Raw genomic sequence first — 15,880 nt, forward strand, 5'->3', positions numbered from 1 at the left:
ACACTCTTTATTTTTGCAGTCATATTGACTTGTTCTTTGTACAGAAATATAATGCTATTTATTTATACATTATGTTGATTTTTGATGCCACTTTCTGTTTATGCACTATTGTTGATTAACATTTATTGATATATTGTATTTAATTAGATATTTTATCTTTGCACTTTCTGACTACTAATTTAAAAGGATTGCGCACCTATTTTTAGTTTATATTTCCTTTATTTTCACCTGGTGATTCTGCCAGTAGCACATTTCCTGTCCTAGGGTGGCTACACTCACTCCTCCACTGTATCTATGGATTGCCACCCAGACTGCCTTCTCTTTAATGATGGGTGTGGTACCATTACAATGGCAAAATGCCAATGTGGTTCCTATATTTAACGGCTTAAGGACGGCCCCATAGCAGATATACAGAATTATGTATACATACGTTATTCTGCACTTCTGCCCAGGGGGCTTGCACGTGCGCGCTGCCACCGGCCCGCTTCTGCTGTTATTATTTACAGCTGAAGCTGGTCTGCAGGTGCCGAGCACTGGATGTTCACTGGTACCCACTGATTGTCAGGCAGAGACACAGAATTGAGATCTGCCTATGTAAACAAGAGTAAAAACAGCACACATAGTACAGTAAAACACTGGCTAGGCACACAGTTGACCCTTTGATCACCCTAGATGTTTAACCCCTCCCCAGCCAGTGTCATTAGTACAGTGACAGTACATATTTTTAGCATGGATCACTGTATTTGTGTCACTGGTTCCCACAGTGTCAGAAGTGTCAGTTAGTGCCCGATTGATCCCCGCAATATCGCAGTTGCTAATCGCCGCCATTACTAGTAATAAATAAATAAGTAAAAATTCCAGTATAGATACCATAGTTTGTAGGCGCTATAACTTTTGCGCAAACCAATGAATATTGGGATTTTTTTTACCAAAAATATGTAACAGAATACATATTGGTCTAAATTTATGAAGAAATTTGATTTTTTTCAATTTTTTTATTGGATATGTTTTATAGAAGTTTGTAAAAAATATTGGTAAACCCACAGCATATCATCAGGACCAAACACAACACTTACATTTTTGTTGACAGTATCCCCACTTCTTATCCATATTATAATCTGCTGTTGTAGAGCACCAGAGACGCCCATCAGAGGTTCCATCGCCAGTACAGTCCATATACCACTTGGATTGATAAATAAATGGGAAGACACAGGGCTGACCATCTACAGTATAAGTCTCTGTGGAAAAAAGTATAACAGAGTTACCAAGCAAGAGAAAATAATATACAGAAGTCCTTCTCTATAATCATAATGATACAAAAATGTATCAAGGAAGAATAAAAAGAGTAATAATGCAAGGAATCCCATACTAACCATCAGACCTTTTATAGTGTAGAAGAACCATGACTGCTGAGAACTGTTGGCTTAGTTAGCTGTAACCCAAATACATATAGAAATGTGAAACCTGTCCAATTAATAAACACATTGATGCCTTTGGGGGCCATTTTAGGTTGGTACACGAGAAGGACCCCAAACACCTCATTTTCTATGGAGCAGATAAGGTCAGCAGACATTGGAGGGGATCGAACCTTAAGACCCCTTTCACACTGAGGCAGTTTTCAGGCATTTTAGCGCTAGAAATAGCGCCTGTAAAGTGCCTGAAAACTGCCTCCTTTGCTGCCTGAATGTGAAAGCCCGAGTGATATCACACTGGGGCAGTGCGCTTGCGGGACGCTAGAAAAAGTCCTGCAAGCAGCATCTTTGGGATGGTTTGGGAGCGCTGTATACACCACTCCCAAAATGCCTCTACCCATTGCAATTAATGGGCAGTGCGTTAGAAGCACCTGAAAAGCATTTCGGAAGCGCTGCAACGTGGGTGTTTTTAACCCCTTCTTTAGCCACTAGCGGGGGTTAAAAGCACCCTGCTAGTGGCTGAAAAGCTAAAACGAGCAGTGCTTTACTGCTAACGCATGGGTGGCCCCAGTGTGAAAGGGGTCTAAAAGGGAGATTTCCCATAATGAAAGGAGGTGGATAATTGTTTTATATCTAATTGTCATATGACGGCCTCCCGTGATTGCGCCCGCTACTGGGAACACAGATTGAGGTAAAGAGCCAATTAGCGGCCCTTTACCACCACAGTGGATCACAAAGTCAACAGAAGCTGGTTACCGGCTCTCCTCACTGCTTCTTCTCATGTTGTCAGCGCGTGGAGGAGAGGAGCAAAGAGCCAGTAATCGGCTTCTGCAAAAGTGCTACTAATCTGTGTCCACCACTGCTGCCAATTAGTGCCCACTGCTGCTAGTCAGTGCCACCCATCAGTGCCCCTCAGTGCCACATATCAGTGCTCATCAGTGCCTCCTATCAGTGCAGCCTCATCAGTGCCCATCAGTGCTGCCTCATCGGTGAAGAAGAAAAATTACCTGTTTGCAAATTTAATAACAAACATGAATGAATTTTTTTTTTTTTTTTCAAAATCTTCGGCCTTTATTCCTTTATTTAACAAATAATAAAAAAAAACAGTGGTTATTAAATACAAACAAAAGAAAGCTCTATATGTGTGAAAAAAATGTTTTTGGGTACAGTGTTGCATGACCGCGCAATTGTCATTCAAAATGCGACAGAGCTAAAAGCTGAAAATTGGCCTGGGCAGGAAGAGGGTGAAAGTGCCAAGTGGGCAAGTAGTTAACATACCGGTCTACTCCATCCTGTTAGCAGCTACTTCCCGCTCCGTATGGCTAGAATCATCCCAGCCGGGATGTCTGGTCCACTTCTCCTGGAGTTTCTTTTAGTGGATTTAGTGTTGTTGAACCATCCAGCACTGAGGTCTCTGAACCCTCAGGCCTTCAGGTTTAGTTCCTGCTATCCAGCGCTGGAGGCCCCCGCTCCTCCAGGCCTTCAAGCCTGCACCTTACGGATTACATCTTTCCTCTCTCTCCATCCAAACTTCCCATGCCGAACCACCCTGGGAGCATGTGACCCCCAGTTTATATGTGTGTCCCGCCCCTGCCCACTCAAATTAATGATTGGTCCAGGGCTGTGCATACAAACTGCCTGTACCCTTGTCTCCTGCCCACCTTCTTTTGCAGAACTTTTCACTGGACGGATGTGGTATCTCTCAGGATAGAATGCAGGTGGTCACACTCCCCTCTTCTACTCTGTCAAACCTCCCAACCAAATTAACCAACCAGGCCTATACAAACAGGGTAAAGCACTGGCAATTTACCTATCACTTATCCTAACTAACAAATTAGCACCCACCTAAAGGTGGTGGGCGCTACATACAGTTTCATGGTTTTTTTTAGGAATAGTAAGGTATTTTCCAATTGTATTAAAATGTATACCCTTTTTTCTTATAATCTTTTGCAGCAGCTTGTAGAGGAAGTAGTTCCCATATTTAACCACAAGATGTCGCTAGTGATAGATACAATACAATGAATGGAGAAAGAGTCTTAGCAAATAATTAAAGGGGTTGTAAAGGTAAAACTTTTTTCACCTTAATGCATTCTATGCATTAAGGTGAAAAAACTTCTGACAATACCGCCGCCCCCAGCCCAACCGTTTTACTTACCTGACACCTCGAAAGTCAACCGCTCGCTCCCGACATCCATTTTGCCGCTCAGCCTGGCCGCTGATTGGCTACAGTGGATGGATTGAAAGCAGCGCAGCCATTGGCTCGCGCTGCTGTCAATCACATCCAATGACGCGGCGCGCCGGGGGGCGGGGCCGAGTGATACAGTGAGCGGCTATAGCCACCGGCTGTATCACGGTAGCGCGCCCGCAAGAACTAACCACCATGCGAGGGAGCTCGCATTAAGGTGGTTAGTTCTTGTGGGGAGGAGCTGAAAGAGCTGCCGAGGGACCCCAGAAGAGCAGGTTCGGGGCCACTCTGTGCAGAACGAGCTGCACAGTGAAGGTAAGTATAACATGTAAAAATTACTTTTACAACCCCTTTAATGCAGCTAATTGGATTTTATATCTTTCTATTAGCTTTTGGTTTTTAGTCATGTCTTATGTAAACATGAATACCGGCTTACAGTGGGTAAGAAAAGAATCACCCCCCTTTAAAATAATCGCATTTTTTTGCTTTTAAAAATGACACAATATCCTGACCCAAAACAAATAATAATATAAATGTAGCGCTGACAACGTTTGTTTTTAGCCATATATGTGTGTTATACAGCACATAAGTTGTTATAGTGCCATCTTGTGGACAATTGAAAAGGTACAATACGTTTACGTTTCATGATTAAGTGAAGTGACATGGAAATGATTGATTGTTTACTTCGGAACTTTAGCTGTGACCCACCCACAATGCTCCTGGACAAGAGGAGAACTGAACTGCATTGTGGGAGGATATAAAAGGGCTGGGAGTGGCCATCTTAACTCTCTTGTTCCTGGGACGCGTGGCCTGCCAGAAAGACTCTGTGGGTGTGTGTGTCCCACAGGGTTGCGGCCTACCTTGTGAAGGAGCGGAGTAGCTGCAAGGATCCTGCCATCATATCACAGTGTGCTGGAGCAGCAGAAGTGATCGTTGCGGAGACCCGTAGAGGAGGTAACCGAGGACTCCTGGTCGTTTGTGAACGGAACAGTGTGACGGCGTGGTGGTGCCTCCATACGGACTGAGAACTGCTGAAATGGGGAAATCCATTTGCCTGGATCCCGTGTGGTGAGAGGGTTAACACCCAGAAGTTTGTTTAATATTACACACACACTTAGAACTGTTACAGAGAGTTGCTGGGACTGATAGTAGCACGGAACAAGTTAAGTTGGAAAACATTACATCTGCATAGACTTAAGTATTCAAGAGCGGATGCTAGATGTTTGTCTTCTTCATATAAGAACACTTAATCAGTCTGCCGGATTATAACTGCCTTAGTGTATTATCTTACACTGCGCAACACCCAAGAGGAACCCCTTGTGGATTACAATTACAAATTCTTAGCTAGCAAAGACTGAAGACGCTAAGACTACCTTTTTCATTGCAGAGCCCTGCATTTAGTTACAAGGAATAGTGACTTTACGGTTTAGAGCAGGGGGAGCTCCCTGTTACAAATATAGATAATTAGGTATATTTGTGTATGTTACCAATTGTCATAACCATTTCCTATACTGTTGCACTACGTTGGTGTGATAGTATAGACATTGTAATGACTTTTGATATAAATATATTATTTACTCAAAGAAAGAAGTTATTCTTGTTTATTATTGAAGTATGTGTGCAGTGTTGTTATTTCACCTGCAGGTGGAGCTACCAGCACCCAGGTAGAGGTAAATATAACTATAAGTATATATTGTGGGTTAAAGTTGATACTCCTATTGTTACAACACTGCACTACAGTTGTGTCAAGGGGATTGAACAATTTAAGAAGGGTGAAGAGCAAAGAGGACAGGCACGCTTTAAACCAGCAGCTCCACCGAGAGTTATTGCTACATGTGGGAGCTCGTCCGGGATCACTGTCACTCTAAAGCCCAGCACCCTCTTAAGAACCCTAGAATGGATCCCCCCACTGTGGCACAGTGGTGTGAAGCGGAAGGCACCCGCTCAGAAGTGAGCGTGGCCATGGAACTCTGGGGAGATATCTGGGAGAAGGAACACATCAACCAAGTGGTAAAAACACTATCCCCAGGACAAAGAGCCTAGGTGGTCGCAGTGAGGCCCGATCATGAGACATTCCGCACCTATGCATTATTGGAGTGGAGGAAGGGAGTTCCGGAAAATTTCAAGGGTGCAAGTGTTGAACTCGCTGACAAGACCAAATTTTATCTGACCCACCCAAGGGAAGAAGGGGAGAATCTTGCCACCTTCTCCCAAATGAGTTCAGCAGAAATCAAGGTTCCATCACAGTCAGCACCGACTGCAATTGAGCCAGAACTCATCACAGCCCTGGGAAATTTGGTGTCCCCTTGTCAAAAAGGGAATCCAACCTATTCAGGGGCTGGGTACCGAAAACTGGGCTTTTTCTCGGGCCAACGGCCTGTACCCAAAGGAGAAGACACCTTTGAAGAATGGTTGGAACAGACCACGCAGGTGCTGGATGAGTGGGACATCCCTGAAACACAAAAGAAACAGCGGATTACTGAGAGTCTCAAAGGGCCTGCTTCCGAGGCCATTCGAAATTTAAAACTCAGCAAACAGAACTGTGTAGCCCAAGACTACTTAGATATCCTGCAAGATGTGTTTGGACGTACTGAAAAGGTTTCTGACCTAATTTACCAATTAGAACACACCTATCAGGAAACTGGAGAGAAGTTGTTAAAATATATGAGACGGCTGGACAAGGTCATTCACCAGATATTACTGAAAAAGGGATTAGATCCTTGTAAGGTGGATGAAATTTGAGCCAAACAAGTCTTAAGGGGTGCCCAGCCTTTGGACCCCATCACCCTCCAGTTAAGAACTCGCCAAGATGGAGGCATATTGAAATACCCAGATCTAATTCGGATTGTACGGGAAGAAGAAGCTATTCTAGAAAGGAAGAAGGAGAACATTCAAGAACCAAAGCACACTGTTGGAGTCCAAACAGTTAGTGTGGTGGAGGATGATCCCCAGATTGAGCTTCTTAAGACTCAGGTGGCTCAGTTAATGGAAATGATGGCTTTGCTGACCACGAGACCCCCAGAACAGAAAAATTGAAGAGAGTATCAGACTCCACCTTCAGAAGCCGATCTGGACTTTGTTTCAACTGTGGAGGGGTTGGACATTTCGGAAACGTGTGCCCAAGTCTGAGGGCAGCAGTACAACATCAAATGCCGGCGGAAAACTTCAAAGGGCCCCAGTGAAGGAGTCAACTGGGCGCCCTGTAACTGTCGTCAACTCCAACGAAACCCAAGTTCCCAAAGTTTTGAGAGTAAGGGGAGGAATGAAGTCAAGTGAGCGTCTATGGAAACGAGGAGTCAAGATGCGCTCTAGTAGGCAGAAGAAGCCAAACACTCAGGGTGAATTTCCCCGCAACTTAGTGGGACCCTCTTCGATAATCCCAATCCAGGTAGAAGGAATCAACGCCAAGGCACTGTTGGATACCGGAGCTCAAGTGACCTTATTATCCAAAGATTTCTACATGAAGCATCTCAGGCATCTGCCCCTGCAAAAGTCGGAAGAATTGGAAATATGGGGTCTAGGTACCCAGAACTTTCCTTATGAGGGATATATCCCTATCAAACTCACCTTTGACCCAAGTGTGGCTGGAAAGGCGGAGACTTTCGACACCCTGGCGGTTGTGTGTCCCTGACCCCCTGGGGCCCACAGAAGTTCCCTCATCATCGGAACAAATACTGATCTGGTCAGAAGACTCCTGACACCACTTGTACAGAAAGAAAGTGCCCCGGCCAGGAAGGTACATCCCATGCTAACCCAAGTGTACGAGGACATAGTACATGAGCAGAAGGCCCCACCAGAAGGGGTGGGAAAAGTTTGGCGTTTAGACCGAGGTGAAGAACTACTACAACCGGGTGAAGTGGTATGCATGAGGGCCTCTGTCAAGTTGAGCTGGAGACGACCTGGTCCTTTCATTGTCTTGGAGACGGACACTCAGGAAGAGAATGTGGGTCTGGAGATACTTCCAAAAGTGTTATCTACTAAGGCACTTAAAAGAAGCAGGGGGAGAGTCTCAGTCAGTGTTCGGAACACGACAGCCTTGCCTGTGAAGATACCAGCAAGAATGCTGCTTGGGCAGGCGAATCAAGCAACCCCAGTTTCGCCAAGAGATGTAAAAAGGGGCCCCGAAGAGGAGATTCCCATAGAGAATTTCTACCCAAAGAACACCTCCCTTACGCCTGCTTGGATGGAGAGGGCAAAAGCCCAGCTCATGAGATGGAAGGAAGTTTTCTCAAAGAGTGAGTTTGATGTGGGGTATGCCAAGAGTGCAGAGCACAAGATCCGGCTGGAAGAAGACAAACCTTTTCGGGAAAGGGTCAGGAGGATACCATTGGGAGATCTTGAAGACCTCCGAGAACAGCTGACTGAGCTGAAAAGGACTGGGATTATCAAGGAGTCCAGGAGTCCATACGCCTCTCCGATAGTGGTAGTGAGGAAGAAAAATGGGTCACTCCGGCTGTGTATCGACTACAAGACTCTGAACCGACGGACCATCCCTGATCAATACACTACCCCTCATATAGAAGATGCCCTACAGAGTCTGTCGGGGCGAAGTGGTTCAGTGTATTAGACTTGAAGAGTGGTTATTATCAGATCCCCATGAGTCCTGAGGATAAGGAGAAGACTGCTTTCATCACCCCTGTGGGGTTTTATGAATTCAACCGGATGCCACAGGGTCTGTCTGGGGCCCCAGCAACTTTCCTGCGGCTCATGGAGAAGACAATAGGCGACTTGAACTTGATTGAGGTCTTAGTATACTTAGACGATATCATTGTATTTGGCCGAACTGTTGAAGAGCATGAAGAGCGTCTGGAAAAGGTTCTAAAGAGGCTACATGAAGAGGGTTTGAAACTTTCAATGGAAAAATGTCACTTCTATCAATCTTCAGTGAACTATCTGGGGCACATTGTGTCTGAAGAAGGGATAGCAACTGACCCTGAGAAATTGGAAGCCGTTACCTCTTGGCCAAGGCCCACGAATGTGACTGAGCTCAGGTCATTCCTAGGATTCTGCTCCTACTTCCGGAGGTTTGTGGAGGGGTTGGCAAAGATAGCCCACCCACTCACAGAACTACTGAAGAATCAGGAAGAGGCTGATGTGGATTCGGAGAAACCTGGGAGACAAAAAGAAGGGCCCTGGAAGAAAAAGGAATCTATCATGGATCAGTGGACTCAGGGATGTGAAGAGACATTCAGTCAATTGAAGAAGAGTCTTACAACTGCTCCAGTGTTAGCTTATGCGGTTCCTACCAAGCCCTATGAACTGAATGTGGATGCCAGCCCAGATGAGCTGGGCGGAGTGCTCTATCAGGTTAATAATGGACATTTAAGACCTGTTGCTTATGTGAGCCGGAACCTGTCTCCTGCTGAGAAGAACTACCCAACTCATAAACTTGAGTTTCTGGCATTGAAGTGGGTTGTGGTTGACAAGCTGAGAGATTATCTGTATGGTGCCGAATTTGTAGTTAAAACAGATAACAACCCCCTCACATACTTACTCACCACCGCAAAATTGGATGCCACAGGCGGTTGGCTGCTCTCTCGACATTCTCCTTCAGCCTGAAATACAGACCGGGAGTGGGCAACAGAGATGCAGATGCGCTGTCAAGCAGACCCCACAGTCCCCTGAGCTCCCAAGAGGATTGGACTCAACTTGCCCCCGAAAGGGTAAGAGCCCTTTGTGAAGGAGCAGTTAAGCAGGAGAAAGGTGAAGCCAGAGCTAAAGAGATTGGAGTGACTACAGCAGGAGCACCCAGGTATTACTGTAATGTCTCCCAGATTGCTGCAGAGGGTTTACCTAAGTTATCAAGGAAAGATCTTAGGAGAGATCAACAAGAAGATAAACTCTGCAGCTTGGTATTGGAAGCTCTGGAGGGTAAACACCCTGATTTACTTTTGAGAAGCGCCCGAAAAGAAGCTCTGCTGTTACATAAAGTGGGATCGGTTGCAGTTGTTGCAAGGGGTGGTCTACCGAAGGGGCCCCTCTGAAGACCCGGAGGAGAAGTAGCAACTGTTTCTGCCAGAGAAGCACAGAGAGACAGTGTTAATCGCTCTACATGATTGTCATGGACATTTGGGGTCAGAAAGAACTCTTCAATTGATAAGAGATGGATTCTACTGGCCTTACACGAGGAAAGAAGTGGAGAGTTACTGTCACTCCTGCCATAGGTGTATCCAGAGAAAGACTCTGCCACAACGGGCAGCCCCAATGGGACATTTATCAAGCCAAGGTCCCATGGATCTAGTTTGCATAGATTTCCTGTGTCTAGAATCTGACTTGAGTGGGCAAGGAAATATTCTGGTAGTCACAGACCATTTTACCAGATATGCTCAAGCTTTCTCCACGAAAGATCAGAAGGCAGTCACAGTGGCAAAGACATTAGTGGAGAAGTTCTTCGTCCATTATGGCTTACCACAGAGGATCCACTCAGATCAAGGAAGGAACTTTGAGAGTACACTCATCAGGAGATTGCTGGATCTATTGGGAATTAAAAAGTTCAGAACTACACCCTATCATCCGCAAGGAGACCCTCAGCCGGAGAGGTTTAATAGAACTCTTCTTAATATGCTGGGGACACTAACTGCTGAGCAAAAGCCCAACTGGAGTAAGCATATTGCCGCTTTAGTACATGCATATAACAGCACCAAGAGTGATGTCACAGGATATTTATCTTATTGGCTGATGTTTCGGCGAGAGGTTAGGTTACCAGTGGACCTGGCTTTTGGAACTTCTCTGGACCACACCTCAGAGGCTTCTCATCGAGGATATACAAATAGGCTGAGGAAGAGTCTGAAGGTTGCTTATGAGAAGGCTCGGACTATGTCAGACAGCAGAGGGAGTAGAAATAAAAGAAACTTTGACCTCAAAGTGAGGGTCCAAGATCTTCAACCCGGTGACCGAGTCCTATTAAGGAATTTGGGTATTCCTGGCAAACACATGTTGGCGAATCGCTGGAGATCACAGCCATACGTTGTATGTAAACAGCTCCCAGGACTCCCAGTATTTGAAATCAGGCCAGAAGGAAGTGCTGGACCGACTAAGACTTGGCATCGGAATCACCTTTTGCCCCTTACTGATGCAGTCAGGATAATCCCCGAGGAGGAGTTATCATCTACATCAGAAGTTGCACAACGGCCTGTAACTGGGTCCCAGTCTGGGGCTTTGACAACTGAAGACAGTGAGGAGAGAGAGATGGACATTAGCTGCTTGTGGTTATCTAATATACCCGAAGCGAGTGTTTCATCACCAACAACCAAAGAGGGTAGTGAGTTTGTACCATTGCCTGAAAGAGCTGAGAAGTGTTTATCTCCCACTGAAGTAGAAGAGAATAGTGTCCATCCAGAAATAGAGGACACACCAAAAGAACAAAGGGGAAAGAGGAACATTCGTCCACCCAAGAGACTAACATATGATACATTGGGGGGGAGGGTTCTGAGACAACAAAGGTTACCAGCAAAAGGAATGTTGATGAGCCTAGTTTCCTCCTCAGTTAATCTGGACAATGAGAGCCCTGTTTCACCCCTTGGCACACCTGTATCTGATACTAAAGTGACAGTTGTGGGTACACAGAATAGTTTTCCAACACCTGAGAATTGGTCCTGTGCACTCGATTAGAGGCTAAGATGTGTAGCAGGAACAAGGTCTTACATATCTTTGGGGAGCAAAGATTTAAAGAAGGGGGAGCATGTAGCGCTGACAACTTTTGTTTTTAGCCATATATGTGTGTTATACAGTACACAAGTTGTTATAGTGCCATCTTGTGGACAATTGAAAAGGTACAATACGTTTACGTTTCATGATTAAGTGAAGTGACATGGAAGTGATTGATTGTTTACTTCGGAACTTTAGCTGTGACCCACCCACAATGCTGCTGGACAAGAGGAGAACTGAACTGCATTGTGGGAGGATATAAAAGGGCTGGGAGAGGCCATCTTAACTCTCTTGTTCCTGGGACGCGTGGCCTGCCAGAAAGACTCTGTGGGTGTGTGTGTCCCACAGGGTTGCGGCCTACCTTGTGAAGGAGCGGAGCAGCTGCAAGGATCCTGCCATCATATCACAGTGTGCTGGAGCAGCAGAAGTGATCGTTGCGGAGACCCGTAGAGGAGGTAACCGAGGACTCCTGGTCGTTTGTGAACGGAACAGTGTGACAGCGTGGTGGTGCCTCCATACGGACTGAGAACTGCTGAAACAGAGACATCCATCTGCCTGGATCCCGTGTGGTGAGAGGGTTAACACCCGGAAGTTTGTTTAATATTACACACACACTTAGAACTGTTACAGAGAGTTGCTGGGACTGATAGTCCCACGGAACAAGTTAAGTTGGAAAAGTTACATCTGCATAGACTTAAGTATTCAAGAGCGGATGCTAGATGTTTGTCTTCTTCATATAGGAACACTTAATCAGTCTGCCGGATTATAACTGCCTTAGTGTATTATCTTACACTGCGCAACACCCAAGAGGAACCCCTTGTGGATTACAATTACAAATTCTTAGCTAGCGAAGACTGAAGACGCCAAGACTACCTTTTTCATTGTAGGGCCCTGCATTTAGTTACAAGGAATAGTGACTTTACGGTTTAGAGCAGGGGGAGCTCCCTGTTACAAATATAGATAATTAGGTATATTTGTGTATGTTACCAATTGTCATAACCATTTCCTATACTGTTGCACTACGTTGGTGTGATAGTATAGACATTGTAATAACTTTTGATATAAATATATTATTTACTCAAAGAAAGAAGTTATTCTTGTTTATTATTGAAGTTTGTGTGCAGTGTTGTTATTTCTCCTGCAGGTGGAGCTACCAGCACCCAGGTAGAGGTAAATATAACTATAAGTATATATTGTGGGTTAAAGTTGATACTCCTATTGTTACAACACTGCACTACAGTTGTGCCAAGGGGATTGAACAATTTAAGAAGGGTGAAGAGCAAAGATGACAGGCCCGCTTTAAACCAGCAGCTCCACTGAGAGTTATTGCTACATAAAAATTAGTAATAACTTGCAGGTTCCAGTCCTTAGATTTTTATAAACAAAAACAATTCTTAACATTCAGTGTATTTAAAATGGAAAAGCTGCACACTATCCGAATACAGGATCAAAAACATATACTAAAAATAGATGTGCTATCTCTTTAAATTAATATTCAGAAAGTGCAAAGACAAAATATCTCATTTAATACAATATATCAATAAATGTTATTCAGCAATAGTGCACAAAGTGGCATCAAACATCAACATAATGTATACATGAATAATATATTTCTGTGCAAAGAGCAAATCAATGTGACTGCAAAAATAAAGAGTGCATATCCCCTTAAATGTGAAAAAGTTCTAGAAAGGATAAAAACATGATTGTTTCAAAAAAGGTGATGTGCTCAAAAACACTGTGCACAGAATGGATGTTGTCAGGAGTAGGGATGGGCTGAATACCCCCTGGTTCAGTTCGCACCAGAACACCTCGAACAGGCAAAATGTTCTAGTGAACATGCAAACCAAAGTCTATGGGACACGAACATGAAAAATCAAAAGTGACTGATTGGCACTGACATCTGTTTATTATGGGGGCAGGCTGGCAGGTGTTGGGCACTGATTGGCAGCTGATGGGCACCTTCTGATGGGAGATGTGCTGAAAATAAATGTGCTGATTATCAGCATAGACCCCTCCCCCCCTTTCTGACAGGGAGAGCCGCCGATCGGCTCTCCCTGTCAGCGTGAACCAAAGAAAGCCGTTTACCGGCACTTCCTGGTTCACGCGATGATCAGCTGTGATTGGTCACAGCTGATCACCTGGTAAGAAGCCGCTGTCAGAGGCTTCATGCCACGATCGGAGGCTCTGTTATCCTGACCATGTCATATGACGTCCGATCAGAATAACACAACCACTTGCCGCCATCATTCTGCTATATGGCGGGCGGCAAGTGGTTAAGCACAAATTTCTGATAATTTTACGGAGAGGACTAATAAGATATAACCATGCCAATGGTGCAACAGAAAACATTAGCACAGTGAGGAAGGTTTGTGGCCACCAGCATACCGGATGCAGTGCAGCCGCTTTATGGGGGCGCTAGACTAATTTGCCTCTCAGACCAGTCCGCCCCATAAGACTGGCAGGGACTCTTTCCATGCTGCCCCCCTGCAAAATGCTGCCCTAGGCCTGTGCCTTGTCGGCCTAGGCCAGGATACAGCATTGCTCCCACCCCAGCATCAATAGACCCCACACAACAATAAACCCCACCCCACCAACAACCCCACATAAAACAATAGGGCCCCCCACACAGCAACAATGGAAGACCCAGCAACACAAGATCTTTCCCAGCAACATTAGACCCCCCTCCCCAGCAGGAACAACAGATCTCCCAGCAGCCAGCAACAATAGACCTCTTCCTCAACATTAGATCCCGGCCAGCAACATAAAACCCCCACCAACAATATATTCCCACTAGCAACAATAGACCCTCACACAAAAACAGATTCCCACCAGTAACAATAGACCCCCCGGCAGCCAGCATCAATAGACCCTCCAGCACACCCCGGCACCCCTTGCTATTACATACTTTCAGTGCTGGAAGTGCAGGAACTGCATTCCCCTGCGTTCCCATTGACAAAAAGCCCTGGATACTACTATCCTCCCCACTACCTTTCCACCTTACTCCAGCCTCTGTCCCGCCCTCATTCTCAGTCTCATTGATTTTCAAAAGTTTTCAGGCATTGTCACCACCATACCTGCATCCTCCTCCCTTTTCCTACAAACCTTATGTTACCACCATGCCTGCATACCCCTTTGCACTTCCATGCCTGCACTACCGTGCATATCCCATAGCACCACCATACCTGCATGCACCCTCTGCCCACCCCCACTAAAAAAACAAAATCTGTTCCTTCCACGTTCACTACCATGCCCGCACTCCCTCGTACACTACCATGCCTTCACACCCCTCTCCTGTACACTTCTCTCACTGTCATACCTGCATGCCCCCTCTACAGTGCATGTACCCCCTTGTATACCCCATCTCACTACTGTGCCTACATTCCCCTGTACATGCCCTCTCATTGCTGTGTCTACCCCCCCATGTACACCACCTCCCACCTCTGTGCCTACACCCCCTTGTTTACCCCCCTAACCACTGTACCTACACCCTCTCTCACAACTGCACCTACGACCCCTTGTACACCCTATTTCACTACCATCCCTTTGCAATCCCCCTTCACCCTCACGCCTCTGCACTTGCTCACTTCGCCATTCATCCTGTTCAATGAATGGACACACTTATGTTAGTTATAGATATACTCACTTGTGTCGGCTGCATTGGAGAGACTCCATCCACAGCACATGAACAGCACAAAGCCAAAGTAATGATTCATCTTAACTATTTGCCTGCAGAAGCCTTCAACATCCACTTATATAAAGGCTGTCAATTAGACAAGCCCTTCACTGGAAAGGTTGAGTCACAGACTTTGATAATATTGAGGTTATAAAATTTACTATGTACCAGTGAAAAATGTTTTTGGTAGGATGTATGCCAATATGTACATAAGGCTTCTATTACAGAAATTATAGATAGTAGTGTAGAGGACTAGGATGAATAAAAGTTACTGCAAATATTAAAGCAATAGTAAACATTTACTTAGCACTGTGTCTTATGTACAATGATTTTCCTGTAAGGTGGGGTGACAGAAGTGCAATGGCATTATCATACCTGAAGTGCCTTCTGTCCAATATAGCTCAAGTGGTTTGGGGACACCCTCACACATAGCTTACACCAGATATTCTCAACCTTAATGTAAGGTGACCAGATTTTTAAAATGAAATCCAGGGACATTTTTTTTTTTTTTTGGCAAATGGTATTTTATAAGCATATTTTCCTGAAATGATATATGCAGTGCATGTGTTTATGGAGTGATTGTATGATATACATGTTATTTCTCACATTTTGCCCATGAGATAAAAAAAACAAAAGAAATACTTCTTATAATTTTTTGGGATATGACTACCAAATGTTAAGATGATATGATGCATTTATTGATATTATATATAATTATACAATTATATATTTCTCTATATACTGTATCTCCCTCTCTCTCTTTGTATATACTGTACCCCCTCTCTCTCTGTACATACTGCATCTCCCCTCTTTCTCTGTATATGCTGTACCCCCCTTTCTCTCTCTGTATATACTGCATCTCCCCCCTCTTTCTGTATATACTGTACCACTCCCCTTTCTCTCTCTGCATATACTGTATCCCCCTCTCTCTGTGTATATACTGTATCTCCCTCTCTGTGTACT

The 15,880-nt window shown here is 44.9% G+C and overlaps 1 protein-coding gene across 1 annotated transcript in view; it reads right to left on the reverse strand.

Annotated features, from left to right (window-relative positions):
- Positions 1-15,045, reverse strand: part of LOC141102915 (matrix metalloproteinase-9-like) — a 35,907-nt gene extending 20,862 nt beyond the window's left edge. Inside the window, exons 1-2 of the mRNA XM_073591953.1 lie at positions 14,888-15,045; positions 1,077-1,238 (exon numbers count right to left, since the gene is read on the reverse strand). Of these exons, the coding sequence (XP_073448054.1) occupies positions 1,077-1,238; positions 14,888-14,957 (232 nt within the window). The 5' untranslated portion in view covers positions 14,958-15,045. The remainder of the gene's footprint in view (positions 1-1,076; positions 1,239-14,887) is intronic.
- Positions 15,046-15,880: the final 835 nt, after the last annotated feature.

Source organism: Aquarana catesbeiana, linkage group LG07, assembly GCF_042186555.1.
Source record: "Aquarana catesbeiana isolate 2022-GZ linkage group LG07, ASM4218655v1, whole genome shotgun sequence".
Lineage (NCBI taxonomy): Eukaryota > Metazoa > Chordata > Amphibia > Anura > Ranidae > Aquarana > Aquarana catesbeiana.